A 16,356-nucleotide genomic window follows, 5' to 3' on the forward strand; every position below is an offset into this window, starting at 1 on the left:
TCTCAGAAGCACCTGGAGGGCTTGCTGAGCCCTACCTCTGGAGTGTCTTATATCCGGGGCGGGGCCAACAATGGGCATTTCCAAGTAGCGACAGGTGGTGCTGATGCTGCCTGTCCAGAGACCACACTCTGAGACACACTGCTTTAGACAGGTTCTCATTGCTCACTTTGTGTGTGTGTTTTGTTTCTGTTTCAACACAGAGAGCCCAAGAGGATGAACTCGTTAAAATAAGAAAGTATTATGAGACATCCAAAGAGGAAGAATTGAAGCTACTGGATAAACCTGAGCAGTAAGGATGCTTAAACACTTTTCTGTTAACAAAAGAAGGGCCGTCCCTATCTTCCTGCCTCCCAGCTCCGAATAACCAGATCTCAACCGTGCCAAGCTAAGTCACAGCAGCGTCATTCCTGTGACCTATTGCACACAGCAGAGTGACCTGACTGCCGGGAAAGGCAGCCGGGAGATTTGTGCTGCTGGATATCATGTCTCAACCCCTCACCCCACCCCTCATGACTCCCCTTTTCTTGTCCTAGCAACTTGTTAATTCCTCCTAGACTAAACATTCTGGCCCAAAGGGTAACTGAGGAAGGGAGAGGTTACTGCTCTGTTTAAGGTTCTGCTGATGCAGTTAAAAGGGATGATGTCAGAGTCACAGAATTCAAATTGATTTTCCTAAATATTGTATCCAGTAAATGTAGGCTGAACGTGCCAGCTTTCTCCCCAAATTCTCTACCTGCTCTGCCCAATTTAGATGTGGCTTTTTCATCCTCCCTTTGCATGTGCCTGTGCTTCTCTCCAGTCACTATGTGGAGGTGTCTGCTCTCTAGTTTGGGGTGTTCCACACACTTTGAAAGCCCAGAACTCTAGTGCATAACTGAGTGACTCTCGTCCTTGGCTGGGCTCTTGGGGTCTACAAACCATGGATAACCTTCTGGGGCTCTGCAGCCCTAAGGACTCTGTGAGAATGTGGGATGGGTCCCGAGTGGACAGAGGGCTACTTAGCTCGTGGCTACCTTGAGTGCTTCCTGCCCAGTGCAGGCTGTGCTTCTCAGCCTGGAGATGAGGCAAGGAATAGGAAGCAAAGAGGAAATTGACTGGGTTTAGGGTAACACGTCAGCCCCAGAGACATTCAGGGGTCAGTCGCTCATACCGAAACCGTCACACCTTGCCCTTGGTTCCTCTAAAATGCCCCACTCCCCTTGGAAGCCAGGGTATTCAGGTCCAGAAGAAACATCTTTCAGTGACTGGGTGAGGAATTTCTAGGTTTACTCAGTTATTGACAAACCTTTATGATAATTTGGGGACCCTTAGATGACTGGCTGTCACGTGGAGCATATGCCAGGGTTCTCCCCCCACACACCCAAAGTTAGTTCATGAAGCCTAAGAATATTGTGAATCAATGCAGATGGGCTTCCCTGCCCTTCTGTTCCATCGACTTGAGCCCCCCGTCCTTACCAACTCCCATCCCGACCCATCCTCTGGTCCACTCCCAAGTCTTGTTTCCTAATATAATAAATTCATTCCCACTAAGGTGCTGACGACCGAAAATGAAGTGACTAATAATGGGATATTTAGACACAAGGCCATGAGGAGTATTTGAGGACTGTCTTAGTCAGTTTGGGCTGCTGTAACAAAGTATCCTAAACTGGGTGACTTATCAACGGCAGAATTTTACTCCTCACAGTTCCTGAGGCTGGAAGTCTGAGATCCAGGTGCCAGCATGGTTGGGTTCCGGTGAGCACCCTCTTCCAGGCTGCAGACTTCCCTTTGTATCTTCACGTGGCAGAGAGCAGAGAGGGGAAGTAAGCGCTTGTGTCTCTTCTCTGAAGGGCACTGACCCCACTCATGAGGGCTCAACCCTCATGACCTAATTACTTCCTAAAGGCCCTACTTCTTATTACCATCACTTTGGGGGTGAGGATTTCAACTTAGGGATTTTGGGGGGGATACAAACATTCAGTCCATAACACGGACAAGCATTTGCGTAGTGCCAACTATGCTATGTTAAAGCAATGATACTCCAAGCCCAGAGTTGGTAAACGTTTCCTAGGAAGGACCCGGTAGTAAGTACTTTAGGCTTTGTGAGCCATTACAATCTGCTGGAACTACTCAAGTCAACGGTGGTTGTGCAGAAGCGAGCACAGACGATACATAAACAAATGGGCGTGGCTGTGCGCCAAGAACAGTTCATTTATGGACGCTGAAATTTGAATTTCATATCATTGTACATGTCACAGAATATTATTCTGGTTGATATTTGATTAATATAAATGTTTAAATGCTTGATTTTTTTCAACCATTTAAAAATGTGAAAACCATTCTTAGCTGATGGGCCATACCAAAACAAAGAATTCGGCCTGGGGACTGTAATTCACCAACCCCTGCTCTAAACTGTGGAACGGCCCACTTGGTAAAATGAACCGTGGGTCCTTGCTCCGGAAGGGTTCCCCTTTTCCCTCCTGTGCTAATGCCTTTCTAGCATTATTTTTCGAGATTAATTGCCAGGACACAGAATAATGGCAGCAGGTAATTAACAGATGACTTATTAAAGTTCTCTTGCTTTCTCTCCTGATGATGTGGATGGAAGAGTGTTTTTAAAGTTTGCAAATGGTCCTTGTAAGGGCTTCCTGAACACACTAAGCTCTTAGTGGCAGCAAAGAAGATGGTCATGTTGTCCTGGTGATATGCTTGGGCTCAGCTGCTAGAGGGTGAGGCCCAGAGAGGTAGGACCTCCAGGGCTGAGTGATTTTCACCTTTACTCCTGACCTCCTGCACAGTGTAGCATTCGTTTGATTCATGCCAGAGTCTGATTTTCTGGCAACTGATTTGCCATTAGTTCCAAGTGAGTTGACTCTAAGCATGTTTTGCATACTGGAAAATATGAATCATTTATAGTTTCAGCATTGCAGTTTCCTAAGATTCCTGTGGTGCCCAGGCTTTAAATCAGAGCCTGGGGAGGCTGCCCTCCTCACTCACCTCATCAGCTTTCTTGCGCCGCAGGGCCAGATTTAGAAAGTCATTTCCCACAGAGGTGTCATCTGCTTGGGACCAGGCTGTCTGAGAACCGCTCCCTTCAGCAATGGTCCTCAACTCTGTTCACGCTCTCCTTGGGATGGTGGTGAGGCGAGGGGAGGCTCTACTGGGTCTGATTAGGCCTGATGTGTGCTTTTTGTGGCCTAAAGTGAGGATACCATATACAGCCTATTGGGATGCTCCACGGAGGCCCACAGCTGCCTGGGGATCGCCCCAAAGAAGACATATTGACGTTGAAACAAGGCTCTGTTAGCGTCCTCCTCTATGGAGGAACGTAAGTTACAGCATTCAGGGCTTTGAGGAATGGTAAACCACATGTTAGTCCCTTGAAAACAGTGGGCCCATTGCATCGATCCACCTGACAGCCGAGTTGCTGTGGGTGTGTGACCCACGTACCGTGAGGTGCAGAATGTTTCTGCTGTGTACCGGCTGTACTTACAGTCCATCCTAGGAAGATCAGCCTGCCTTAAGGAAAGAAGAGGAAGGTCCCTGGCCTGCGGCTCTTTGCGGGTATTGAGTCCTTTCTGTCTCTGGCCCTAGGGTGTAAAGTTAGACTAGTCCAAAAGGAAATCAGTCCCTAAATCTTCATAAGTACCATGGCCTAATAATGCCCAAGACCCTCTCCTTGGGGATGTGTAAAGGAGCGCTTACCCCTGCCCTTATGGGTGGAGTGTAAAACCCACATGTGGGAGATAAGATATTAGACACTTCATAGCCTTTGAGGTAACCTGTACTTCTGGTACTTTCTCAGATAAATGGGAAAGTCTGCTTTCCTCGAGACTTTGTTTTTCCCAAATTTGCCTCTCTAGTATTTTGTATCTTCACCTTCTACCAGGTGACCAGGCCCCAAAACCCACAAGTCATCCTGGACTCTTCTCAGCGTCCCGTGGGATGGGTCAGCTCCATAGGGTCTGGCAGCCTCAGTCGCTTTCTCACCCTTCGCCCCTCAGCATCCACACCGCAGGCCCTCCCTCGTTCCCCCTTAGAATATTCCAGCTGCTCCCAGCCTCAGATCTGCTCTCACTTCCAATCTATCAGCTGAGCCATTGCAAGGGCGATTTTCTGAAACAAAAAGCGGAAAGTTTCACTCCTCTGTTTAAAACCCTTCCTTCATTCAGAAAAAAAGCTTGAACTCTTTATTTTAGAACACAAAGCCCCATTTTAGCTTTTTCTCACCTTTCCCCACGAATATCATTCAGCCTGTCCAGGCTCTCGCTGGCAGCCTCTTACATGTGTCCTGCACAAGGACCAGAGGGCTCCCGGAGACCTTGGCTGACACGGTCCCTCCAGGGCTCTGACTTTGCTGCCCTGCGTATGGCTTCCATAGCTCCTATTTTAGGCCCCATCACCGAGAGCGCTCATCACACTCGTGGTAACTGTGGATTTATTTCACAGGTGATCAAGAAGGAATTGTGTTTCAGTTAAATTCAGGTCTCAGCATGGTGCCTGACGCACTGTAAGTGCTTCGTACACATCTAAAGACACTAAAATCCTTGGTGACTGATGCTCTGGTATTTTTGGTGACACATTCCCTACAGTTCTATCCAAAAGTATTGTGAAATAGCTGAATTTCCCTCCCCCCTCCAACTCTGGATATGTGCTTCGGCCCCTTCTCCATACACAGAACACTGGGTCTTTAAGATTCTCTGAGAGCCTTCCTAGTGCGAGCCCTAGTTCCAGTAAAGCTTTGACCCCAGGGAACCTTGTAGTTCTATTTTACTCTTTTTTCCGGGTAACACCAATTGCTTGAGCCTATGGGCTCGTCTCCTCATGTTGGTCCTAAACGTCCTTTTTGGAGACGAGTTATAAGCAATTGCTTATACAGCATTTCCTTCTTCTCATCTAAGACCTTGCTGGTAAGCTGGGCTGTTGATAATGTATATTCTCTCCATCAATGCTTCACTCGTTGTGTTCATTGAAACGAGGAAGTGTACCCACTCAGGGATCTGGGTCCTACTTAGGGAATAGTGTTTCATGGCTGCATTTGGAAAGGGAGAAGTGCAGGGTGCTACACTTGAGGTTGCTCTCAGCAGCATCTGAATAAGTAAAACTTCCCAAGACTCGCTACGGGACCAAAGGCCTCCAGTCCCGCAAGCTTTTTACTGCTCATGTTTGTGAGAACTGGCGATACCCCTGATTTCAGTCATAAATGCATCAGTGGTTTAATACTAATTTTACAAAGAAACAATTCACACATAGAGTGTCATTTTTTCATCTTGTCCTAATTCAGAATTCCTTTGGGTTTCCACTTTTATATCCCATCACATTGTTTTCATAATAATCAGAGTTACAGAACCTTAAAGCAAAGATATGTTTTCTCTTATGGACATTCTTTGCTTCCTCTCAGTGTTATTTAGGAAAAAAAAAAAAAAGGATTATGACCTAGTTGTAGGATAAATAAGAAAAACAGCTGATTATTAGAATCTTATTAAAACCCAAGTGTCCCTAAAAGAGGCACAGAGTATTATTAGCTAAGGAAATTCCTTTGGTTCTGGAAAGAAGGGGGCTCCAGCTTTGCTCCTAGGTAAAAGCGTCCTTGGTAAGAGGTTACGAAATGTCAAGGTAATGATGTTATGGTTTGACCAAGACCTTCAGAACTATCAGTTAATCATCATTTCAACCCCCAAATGGATTTAAAAGCTTTTAGTGGATTCTCTCCTTTTCTGAATTCATGTCCAACTCTTTCCATCCATTTTAGTGTATACCCCTACCTCGGGTGGTTGGCCTAGAGGATATGTAGCTCTTCCAACTTAATTTTGCAAAGGGCACCGGTGCCCAGCTGCTCAGACAGTGAACTTCTGTGCGTAGGTCAGTACTCAACTTTAGCTTTTAAGATCTGTCTTGCCATAGTTTTTAAGAAACTTTAGATTGTGCCCACTTAATGAGTGCCTCCTTTGTTCCAAGCATGGAGCTATGAAGTCCTGTCTGTGTAGGTAAGTCGTTGTGGAAAAGTAAACAAATACCTGCAGAATAGAATCATTATAGATTATTATGATTGTTTGAACAACAACAACAAAAAGTAGTAATCTAACTTCAGAAGGAGATTATTTTTTCACTTGTCTATAGACATTTGCCTCAAGTCTTCCCCTTACTTAGCCTGTGTTAATACACCATTAGAGAATGCTGCATTATAAAGGGAGTCTGCTGTGTATTTTTTTTTTTCCCCAAACACTTAAGATTAATGCTTTCCATTTCGGTTTAGTCTTACTGGGGTAGCAAGAGACAGATAGCTTCACATGGTTCAGTATACTTGCGTTAACTTTCTGTTCTTAATTTATACACCATATGTTTGCTCACCATTATAGAAACCCATTTTATTTTTTTTTTATTTTAAAAAATGTTTATACAATTTTTAAAGGTTATTTTCCATTTACAGGTATTACAAAATGTTGGCTATATCCCCTGCATTGTAAAATATATCTTTGAGCCTATCTTATACCCAGTAGTTTGTACCTTCCACTCCCCTACCCTTATATGGCCCCTCCTGCCACAACTGGTAACCACTAATTCTCTGTGAGTCTGCTTCTTTTTTGTTATATTCACTATTTTGGTGTATTTTTTAGATTCCACATATAAGTGGTATCATACAGTATTTGTCTTTGTCTGACTTATTTCACTTAGCCTAATGCCCTCCAAGGCCATCCGTGTTGCTGCAAATAGCAAAATTTCATTCTTTTTTATGGCTGAGTAGTATTCCATTGTGTGTGTATATGTATGTGTGTGTGTGTGTCTATACACATATACCACGTCTTCTTTATCCACTCATCTGTCAGTGGTTGCTTAGGTTGCTTCCATATCTTGGCAGTTGTAAATAATGGTGCTGTGACCGTTGGGGTGCATGTATCTTTCCAAATTAGTGTTTTTGGTTTTTTTGGATTTTGTTTTTTTTTTTGGAGTGGAGTTGCTGGGTCATATAGTAGCTCTATATTTAGTTTTTTTTTTTGAGAAACCTCCGTACTGTTTTCCACAGTGGCTGCACCCATTTACATTCCCACCAACAGTGTACGAGGGTTCCCTTTTCTCCACATCCTCTCCAGCATTTGTTATTTGTGTTCTTTTTAATGACAGCCATTCTGACAGGTGTGAGGTGAGATATGGAAACCCATTTTTAAAAGCGTCTTTGTTGTTAACAGTAGAGCACAAACCCTTGGAGTCCCCTGAGTTTGCCTGTTTGATGCCTTTTATAATTGTTCAATTAACGTCGTCAAACAAGGAATGCTCTCATGACGAATCTCTTTCTGCTGTCTTTTTATTTTCCTTGCGATTATATGTGAAGTCAGATGATTCATTCTTAATTCTTACAGATTTTTACACGAGTTAGCCCAGATCCCTAATTTTGCTGAACGTGCCCAGTGTATAATCTTCAGATCTGTCTTTTCTGAGGGCATTACTGCCGTGCACCGAAAGGTAGAGATCATCACACGAGCTTCTAAGGTATGTTTACTGTCTAATTCAAAGACAGCTTTGCCCTCCTTGGGGGTAAAGGAGGGAGTGGGGACTGGGAAAGATCAACTCGAGTCCCTCTGCAGAAATATTGTGGACTTAAGGTTGTGTGTTTTCCTGAGTATAACTGTGACGATGATCCCGTGTGAGCGTGCATGCAGGTGAGTAAGAAAGAAGGAGACGCAGATCGACAGAGGAGAAAGAGGGAGGAAAAAAAACGACACTTTTACAGATTTCTTCTCACGTATTCCAAATACCTCCCAATGTACATTCTGGCCACTTAAAACCAACCTAAATAGTATAGTGTGTTTTCCATTCTGACTCTCTAGATTGCAAAAAGAGATTTGCCTTAGACCAATGCATTGGATCGTCTGAAATGTGTTTACATAGTAAAATAAAAATATTCTAGAGACTTGATAAATGAAATCAATGATTATGATAATGAGTGATGGGCCGATAAGTTTTTGTTGGCTTTACCACACTGGGGTTTGTTATAAAGTTAAATTCTTGAACGTGGCTTTTTCTCCCAATGACGCACGTCCTTCACCACATGGTGATCCTCCACAAGTACTGTAATGTTTAGTTGCTTATCTGGAGGCATGGGGTTTTTTCCTTCTAAAATATGAAAGATTTCACTAAAGAAAGCATAAATATTACCAAGGTATATAATATACACCCTCTAATAACGCCCTACGAGGCAGGAGCAGAGGTCGTCCTAGAGCTGCACTTGGTGTGCTTTCTTTACCCTAAAATCAAGGAAAATAAAGTCGACTAAAACTGTAGAGAAGGGGAAAAGTATCAATTTGAAAATTTGCACTTGGGGCAAAAGAATGAGAGAGAGAGGAAAAACAAATGAGATGGGGAGCTGAAGAGAACCCCAAGCAGCTTGAAATTAATAGACAAATAGTAAAAGTTAATAGACAAATCAGCAAACACTTAATAAACATAGCCTATGACCTTGAAATACATGATTGTATTCACCTCTGAGGATTCTGTAGTTCACCTCTGAGGATTATTTCCAGGGATAAGGAAATATAGGCTTTGCTATTGTATCTACCCTACGTTTAACTGTGCTGGTTGTATGGATACATCGTCCAAAACCAGATCCTCAAATGATCTTAAACCCCTTCCTACTTAGAAGCCGTCAAATACAAAGCCTAACTGTAACAACTGTCTTTTTCAATTTCTAAATCCTTTAAAATAAGTATCTAAAAAATAAAACCGGCTCAAATAGAAATACAAAAACTAATATTTAATATTCAGTATTAGAACATGCGCAGTTTGTAATTCATTGAAAGGATTAAAAAATGATGGCTGTTAACATATTTTTTAAGACACTTATGGCTTAGTGAAGTGTATTTTCCATTTCACCAACTATAAATCCAGTTGGTAACAGGCCAGCAAACAGCCTATCAAGTGCTCAGTGAATATTTGTTGTTGAATGAACATAGGTGCATTTGGAGTTCAGCCGCATAATAATGGGTGTTTGCCTTCCCAGGGCTTGCTGCAAATGAAGAGTGTGAAGGATATTTTGGCTCTCATTCTGGCTTTTGGAAACTATATGAATGGAGGAAATAGGACTCGGGGACAAGCAGATGGATATAGCTTAGAAATTCTGCCCAAACTCAAGGACGTCAAAAGTCGGGTATTTATTTATTTCTCATAACGAAGGTCTGTGATCTGTCATTGTTTTCCTCGTATACCTTCAATTTTCAAAAAAAGTGTTCCTGGGTGTTCCGTTCATCTCTCTCCTCCCCCTAACAGTACATTGTTTGCTTTCTTTTGAATAAAGACAGGTTTTTCATCTTCTTTTGATGACAAAATCCCCAACATTCATTTGCTCGAAAGCACACAGTTAGATGTTGAACTGCCGTGAGAGGATAAAGCAGAGAGCGTACAGTATTAACCATAGCGCAAGGCTTGAGTCTGCTCGAGTTTGGCGTTAGCTCCTTGTAATTTACTCGCTCCTAAGTGGAGCGCAGTGCTGACTCACCACGGGAGCTGAGCGTTGGAATTACTCTCGGGTCCACAACAATTGGGCTGGGGGTCCACTGTCAGACCCTCTGAGACTGATTATCGCTTGGCTCCACACCCTGCAGAGCTACCTCTTTAGAAACAACCAGCCCATATCTAGGCGTCCCCTGGGGGGGCAGGGGGAGCGGAGGGAGGGGAAACACACAGGCAAATTAGAATTAGACCCACGTGAACGAGACACAAAGGCTGCCTTGTGGGAGGGCCTGCTCTCCCCCGGAGTCCCAGGGTCATAAAGTGGCAGGGTGTTCCTTTTAAGCCTCCTTGATTGTTTTTCACGCCAGTAAGAACACACATTTTTTGAAAGGTGGGAAGGGAGGGATGGTCTTCTGTTCTACTCTCTGGTTCCCTTCAGCCCTCCCCTACCCCCTCCCGTCTTGGCTTTATGCCTGAAAGTATGGAGACAGTCTTTTGGTTGGCTGGCGCTTGTCTTAGCCATTACCTCAGAGGCCTTATGGATTACCTCTTTGGGTTCCCCCCGCACCCCAAGAAAGAGTGTAGTGTCATTTCTTTGTAGAGATGCCATAAAAATGAATGGGACGAGGAGGAAAGAGGACAGTCTCAAACAGAATTAGGACCAGGTATCACAAATGAAAAGTATTAGGGTTACAGAGTGAGATTTCAGCTCTTTGACTATCTAATATGGCAGGGTCTCATGTGAATGATATTCATTTAAACTTCTCTTTTAAACCTAGGATAATGGGATTAATCTGGTGGACTATGTTGTGAAATATTACCTGCGTTACTATGATCAGGTAAGAAATCGCGTTATGTGGAAAACTACACTAATGGGGTTTCAGCTCCTGCACATTGCTGGCATTCAGAAATTGGATGATGGATGGATGGATGAATTTCAAGTCCAACATAGAATTTGAGAGCTCTCCAGCTTCCTTGGTTTACAGATGGGAAACACTGGAGCCAAGAGAGTTTAGTTGACTCTTGTAAAGAGAAGCATTATTCAGTGGCGCAAATCTACTGACTCTTAATCCGCTGTATAACACAGCTTCAAAGAGACCCCCAGTCATCTCAGTGCCTTCTGACCAGATTGTGAGGGTCTCTGTGAAACCCATATCCATTCAGTAATTGGTTATATTTGAAACTAGATTCTGGGATGCAGACCAAACTTTAGGAACTTAAGATGCAATAATACCCAATACTTTATCAGCAATGTTCATCTGTGAACAAGTTAAAGACGTGGAATTTGAAATCCATCTTCCCTGCTTAGATTACACTGGGCCATTAGAAATAAAAATTTCTGTGAGAATCCACCTGAGCGCAGTTTTCTGTGTTTTAGTCCTTCTCATTAAATCGAGAACAAGGAGTCCTAGCTTTGAGAAGAAAGAGGTACTATTGTAAGTTGTTGAGAAACCTAGCAGTCAGTAAATGGAAAAAGTCTCAGGAAAATGTTGTCAGGAGTCCCGCTCGACTATCCACACAAGCAGAGTTTTTCCTAGGTACCAAGGGAAGAAAAGTAAAGCTTCCAGGGCCTCGTTTTCAAAAGGCCTACAGTTTCATGCAGAAGACAGGCCAAGCACTGATGAAGTCTTTAGTCATCTCTCCTACCCTCCTGGTGGGTTTATCTAACCGTTGTCAACGTATCTACCACCAGGTTTATTATTCCCCTGTGTATAGATATCATTGAGCCATTACCTGGCTTCCCGGCATTGCTCCTTGAGGTCCAGAACTCTTTGTTGTCTCTTTTTTCATGTTCGTAATGTAGGTGCTTGATAAATACTTGCTGAGTTGAATGTACTATAAATACCCACAAGCATGTAATAAGTAGCATCTGTAACAAACAAGATGCAACGAGGCGAGAGCTATCTTCTGGTAGAGCAGGGTAGGTGTGTTGAGCTTCAGGCAATATGTGTGCAGCCAAAGTTCTGAAGGCAGGTACCAGGGTGGCAGAAGAGTTATCCTGAAGGCTCTTGAGGTGACAGTTCAAATTCGAGGCTGGCCTAAGCAGATGTACTCATAGTCTCTGCCTCAACCATCCTGCCTACACAGATGCACTGTGTAGGAAGGATGAAATTTGCCGATGGAGTTTGACTCCTACTGAAGAGAGCTGAACCCAGTGGAATCGACTTCACAGAGGGAAATCTTAAAGTAAGATTAATTGCAAACACGGGATGGTCCAGTTTAGGAAAAACAAGAAGTCAACATTTGTGTGGTGCTCTCCCAGTTTTCACTGTGTTAAAATGAATTGCACTCAACAAGAGTACAGCATTATGTGATTTAGTAAATGATCCCTTCCCTCTTAGGAGCATAAGTGATGATTTTTGTGGTTAGTGGTGATGAGCAGTTAGCGGAAGAAAGGTGACTCTTGCTCCAAGCTTCCTTCCACTCATGCCTGGTTTTTGGTCCAAGTCTAGGTCTATGTGACGTTCAAAGAAACCCTTCTAGGGCCATGTCTTTTGAACTCCAATTGAGCAGCTTTCGCAAGAGCTACTACCGGGCCGATTTGCTCAGTAGCATTTTCTCTTTTTCTAGCTTAAAAAAAAAAAAAAAAAAAAAAAATTGAAGCCAGGACTGAATCTGATAAAAAGTTTTGGAAAATAGAAAGAAATATGCATGAGTTCTTCCATAGATTACCATGGCGTTTTGTGACAAGCATCTTAGATGTTGTTCCACCTTGGCGCTCAAAGGAGGGTACTGCTTCCATGGTTTTTTAAAAAGCGGTACAATAAGTAGAGGAAGATGAAAAATAGTACACGGATCACGTAAAATGTTGTTCTGATCAAATGAGGAAAACCACCTCCTCCTAGCATCCCAAATGAGGCCAAAGGTCTTAAAGGAAGGGGGCTAGGGTCCAGGGAATTCTCAAAACCACAAGAAAACAGGACGATAAGTTAGATGACTCCTGCCCGAGGTGCACACTTCCCAGAATAGCGTTTTATAAGCTCTCTGTTAGTGGTGCCAAACAGATTTTATTGGTAGGCCAGATGGTGTGTACTTGACCGAGAACAAGGCACAGTTCCTGCCTTCAAAATGTTTATAGTCTAGTGGGGAAGACACACAAGCTAACAAGGCAATTTTTAAGTTAACGTTGAAAAGTGCTGTGATAACAGGAATTAGCAGGGACTCTTGGAGACACCCAGGTGCTGAGACTTAGGGGAGGTCTTTAAGGAAGTGATATCTGTTTTGAGACTAGAAAGAGGAGTATGAACAAGGAGGTGTGAAGAGGGGCTGGGGAAGAGTTTTTGAAGAGGGACAGTTTTGTAGACAAAAGCCTAGAAGCAAGAGACTGTGGCCTGTTCTTTTATTTTATGAAAGTTTAGGAGAGGGAGTTAGCGATAGGGGAAGGGAGAAATCAGGCTGGAGATGGAGACAGAGGCCAGATCAGAAAGTGCCTTGTAAAGCCGTTTTAGAGTTTGGAATTAGTCCTAATGGCAGCAGGGAAGATGGAATGTGAAGGAAAGCTGGCAAAGTAGCCTGTGTGGAGAGGAGAATAAGCGGAGATGGCCTGAGACATGCAAGACACAAAGCTTGTATTAAACAACTCGGGGAGAAAGCAAGCCGGACTGGAAAAGACAGTTGAGGCTCTGCTGGTCTCCCGATGTGCCTACAGTTCGTGTCCCTCTGGGTGTTTCTCAGCTGAGATCCTCTATTAGGTATAGTTGTGGAGCTTGTCAAAACCCAACCCAACCATGCCCTCGTAAACATCTGCTAAGATAAGCCAAACAACATTAAGAGAATCTTTACAAATATGTGAAGAATTTGATCATGTACACGCGCGCGCACGTGTGCCCACAAGCTTTAAGCTGCAGAGGAAGGTGGGTAAGAGCAGAAGCGATGGTGATTGTTTCTCCCACCTCAGTGCTGCCTTATCCAGTACCTTCCAACCCACACCCTTTGGCATACCCCAAAGATGAGTTATCTAATTGCTGCCATGTGAAACTCCACAGGGACTTTCAATTCAAGTACTTTCATGTGTTCTTCCTGTGCCATTTTCCATGGGAGTAGAGGGTCTAAGATTAGGACATACCTGACCATTTTCTCTTTGATTCAAGAGGCAAAACAGAGCCCAGCCCATGCCATAGCTACAGCCATAGCCAACCTCAGTGCCAATAAGACCGAAATGATAGCGTGAAAGACACGAACGCACTTCAAAGCAACAAGTCCAAAGTTAGGGATAGCAGGGGAGCATTGCCATGATTCTTATCCAACCATCCGAAAAAAAGATGCTTTGGAATTTCAACCGAAAGTGACAATTGGGAAGTAAAATGTACTTTTGTTTACCATATATTCTAGGAAGCAGGAACAGAAAAGAGTGTGTTCCCCCTGCCCGAACCACAAGATTTCTTTCTGGCCTCCCAAGTCAAATTTGAAGACCTTATAAAAGATTTGAGAAAACTGAAGAGGCAACTAGAAGGTAACAGGCACACTGTTCTGCTATTATGATAATAGATAGGATTTTTTAAAATGATTTAAGGGGATGATTTCTGTATGGCTCGGGGAATGGAATGGTGAGCATGGAATAGATATAATTTTAATAAAAATAATAACAACCCTTTTTTTGAATTCTTACTGTGTTCTCATACAATTCTTCTAACGACCCAAATAAGCAGGAACTACACTAACTCCATTTTATAGATGAGAAAAATGAGGCTTCGAGAAGCTGTATTCGCACGGCCAGTGAGAGGCAGATTGGGTCTGATTAGAAAATCTCATGCATTGCATTTTCTAAGCTAGTTTACTATGTGCTGCCTTATCTTCCTGTCTCTCACTCTTGCTCTTGCTCTCCCTGTGGCGCGCGCACGCGCGCGCGCACACACACACACACACACACACACACACACACACACACACAGACGTGCCTATATATTTCGTTTATGTATATGAGTCTAATAATGATGGTAAGACCCGTAGTAAACAGTCTGTTTTAGTTTAATTTACATTTTTAATTATCCAAAGCAAAATGCTGAAAGCCCTTTTTGGCTTTTTTAAAAGGTGCAAATATGTCTCTCGGGCAGGAATTTTCCTTTGGCATTTCTGGAGCCTTGTGTTTTCACTGTGGAGACATCTCCTTGTCCAAGAATATAAATACTTGCCTTGGAGCTTGTATAACTCCAATTGAAGAGCTCTGTGGAGGATTTAGGGAGCGTGTTAATGTGGAAATGGAGCCCAGCACGCCAAAAGCAGAGCTTGAGGAAACGAAGAGCTTGCACCAGGAATATTTTTACACTAAGACATAAAATAAACATTTTAAAAATGTTTATTGTGAAAGAGTGCTCAGAAATCTAAGTCTTAGAGGACAGCTTGGAAATGGAAGTAAAGTGGGAAAGATCTGCTCCCGGTGGCAGGGAGAGCCATTTATTTTTACTTTGGGCATAGAACTTGCTTAAATAAGGACAGTGGTTACAAGTGAATATTTTTACCTTGTAAATTATTTTTAAAGGAACATGCGGGTTTTTTTCCCCTCCTGTCGATGTGGTCGAGAGTGTGAATTTCAATGAATGCTTCGTTCAGGAATGTGATACGTGACCTCGTGATCATTCTTTTCCGTCTCCTCAAAAAGGGGCGGTTTGATCCTCGACTGAGTTGCGGGGCTTGAGTTTTATTCTAAGAAAGCGGAGTAGCATCACGTAGCAGTTTTTTTCTACCTCTCTCCAGTGGCAGAATTAGGGCCAGGCCAGTCCTCAGGGTGGCTTTTGCAGTAGCAGAGAAGACCTGTGCTTGTCCAGTCCCTGGCCGCCATCCCTGTATGCCCATCCTCTCTCGGCTTTTGGTCCTTGTGAGACCCTCTCGTATGGTCTTTCGAGCAGAAACCTGATCTACGTTGGATCTTTCCTCTTCGCCTGCCGTCCCTCCACGGCTGCCTTTCTCAGGCATCCTGGCTCAGCCCACTCCCTTTGATATCCCTGTGTGTTTGTTGATAAATAACAAAGGGATAAGAAGAGTGAATTCAAAGGACCATGTAGAGGCAGGGGTGCCCCCAAACCTCTGCAGTGGATGTACCTTATTTTCTCTAGGGAGATCCACGGTGTCATTCCGGATCTCTGAGTACTCCACTGACACTTTCCCCAGTCAATTTTAAGGAAATACAAGACCTTCTGAAGCTGGAGGAGCTGCCTTATGAAGGAAGACTGAACGCTACCTCAGTTATTTTTCTTCTTTGCGTGGGACGTCACCACAAAGACGTGAAGTGTACCACCAAGGCAAAGGAGGAAACCGGCGCTGTCCCACACACATTGAATATTTAAACAAAAAAATGCCCTGCTAATCTTTAGAGATGCCCGTGTTTTTAATACATGAAAGGTACCTAGTAAATATTTAAAGAAAATACAGAACGTGGGTTCTCTAATGAATTTCTTGTCCTTCCAAATCCCATCTGGCGAGATGGCCAGAGTCGTGGCGGCCCGTTTCATCTCACTTCCCCGTTCAGTCTTCAGCTCCGTTTCCACAAGGCCTGGGTGTGAGCTGAGATGGAATGTTTAATTGAAGTGGACATAATTTTCACACATACAGCAAAGATTTGATGAGGCTTTGAGGTTTATTGTAGCCATTAAAGTGTCGTGGCTGCTGGCAAAACCCCAGAAAATGTCTAAAGCTAAACCAGATGTGATTAGAAAATTTCAAGAAGGCTCAGGCCCTAGTTCTCCAGGCAGGCATAGCCCTTTAAAAGAAAATCATTTGGGGTAGCAAGGACCACACCTTAACAATCAGGTGGGGATTAAACGACGGTTGTTGGCTGTATAGATGTCACTAACAGCGGTAGAGGTTGTCGATGAGCATCTTTCCGAGAGACCAGAACTTCCAACGGCACTTTTATGTAGATAAACATAGCAAGGAATTGAGGATAATTGTATCTGCTACAATGGATTGCGTGAGTATTATCAGGTGCTTTACACA

At 43.5% G+C, this 16,356-nt stretch overlaps 1 protein-coding gene across 1 annotated transcript in view; it reads left to right on the top strand.

Annotated features, from left to right (window-relative positions):
• Positions 1-16,356, top strand: part of FMN1 (formin 1) — a 400,563-nt gene that overhangs the window by 241,160 nt on the left and 143,047 nt on the right. Inside the window, exons 9-13 of the mRNA XM_060003541.1 lie at positions 201-289; positions 7,338-7,467; positions 8,975-9,121; positions 10,203-10,262; positions 13,756-13,876. Of these exons, the coding sequence (XP_059859524.1) occupies positions 201-289; positions 7,338-7,467; positions 8,975-9,121; positions 10,203-10,262; positions 13,756-13,876 (547 nt within the window). The remainder of the gene's footprint in view (positions 1-200; positions 290-7,337; positions 7,468-8,974; positions 9,122-10,202; positions 10,263-13,755; positions 13,877-16,356) is intronic.

This window comes from Delphinus delphis, chromosome 2 (assembly GCF_949987515.2).
Source record: "Delphinus delphis chromosome 2, mDelDel1.2, whole genome shotgun sequence".
NCBI classification, from domain to species: domain Eukaryota; kingdom Metazoa; phylum Chordata; class Mammalia; order Artiodactyla; family Delphinidae; genus Delphinus; species Delphinus delphis.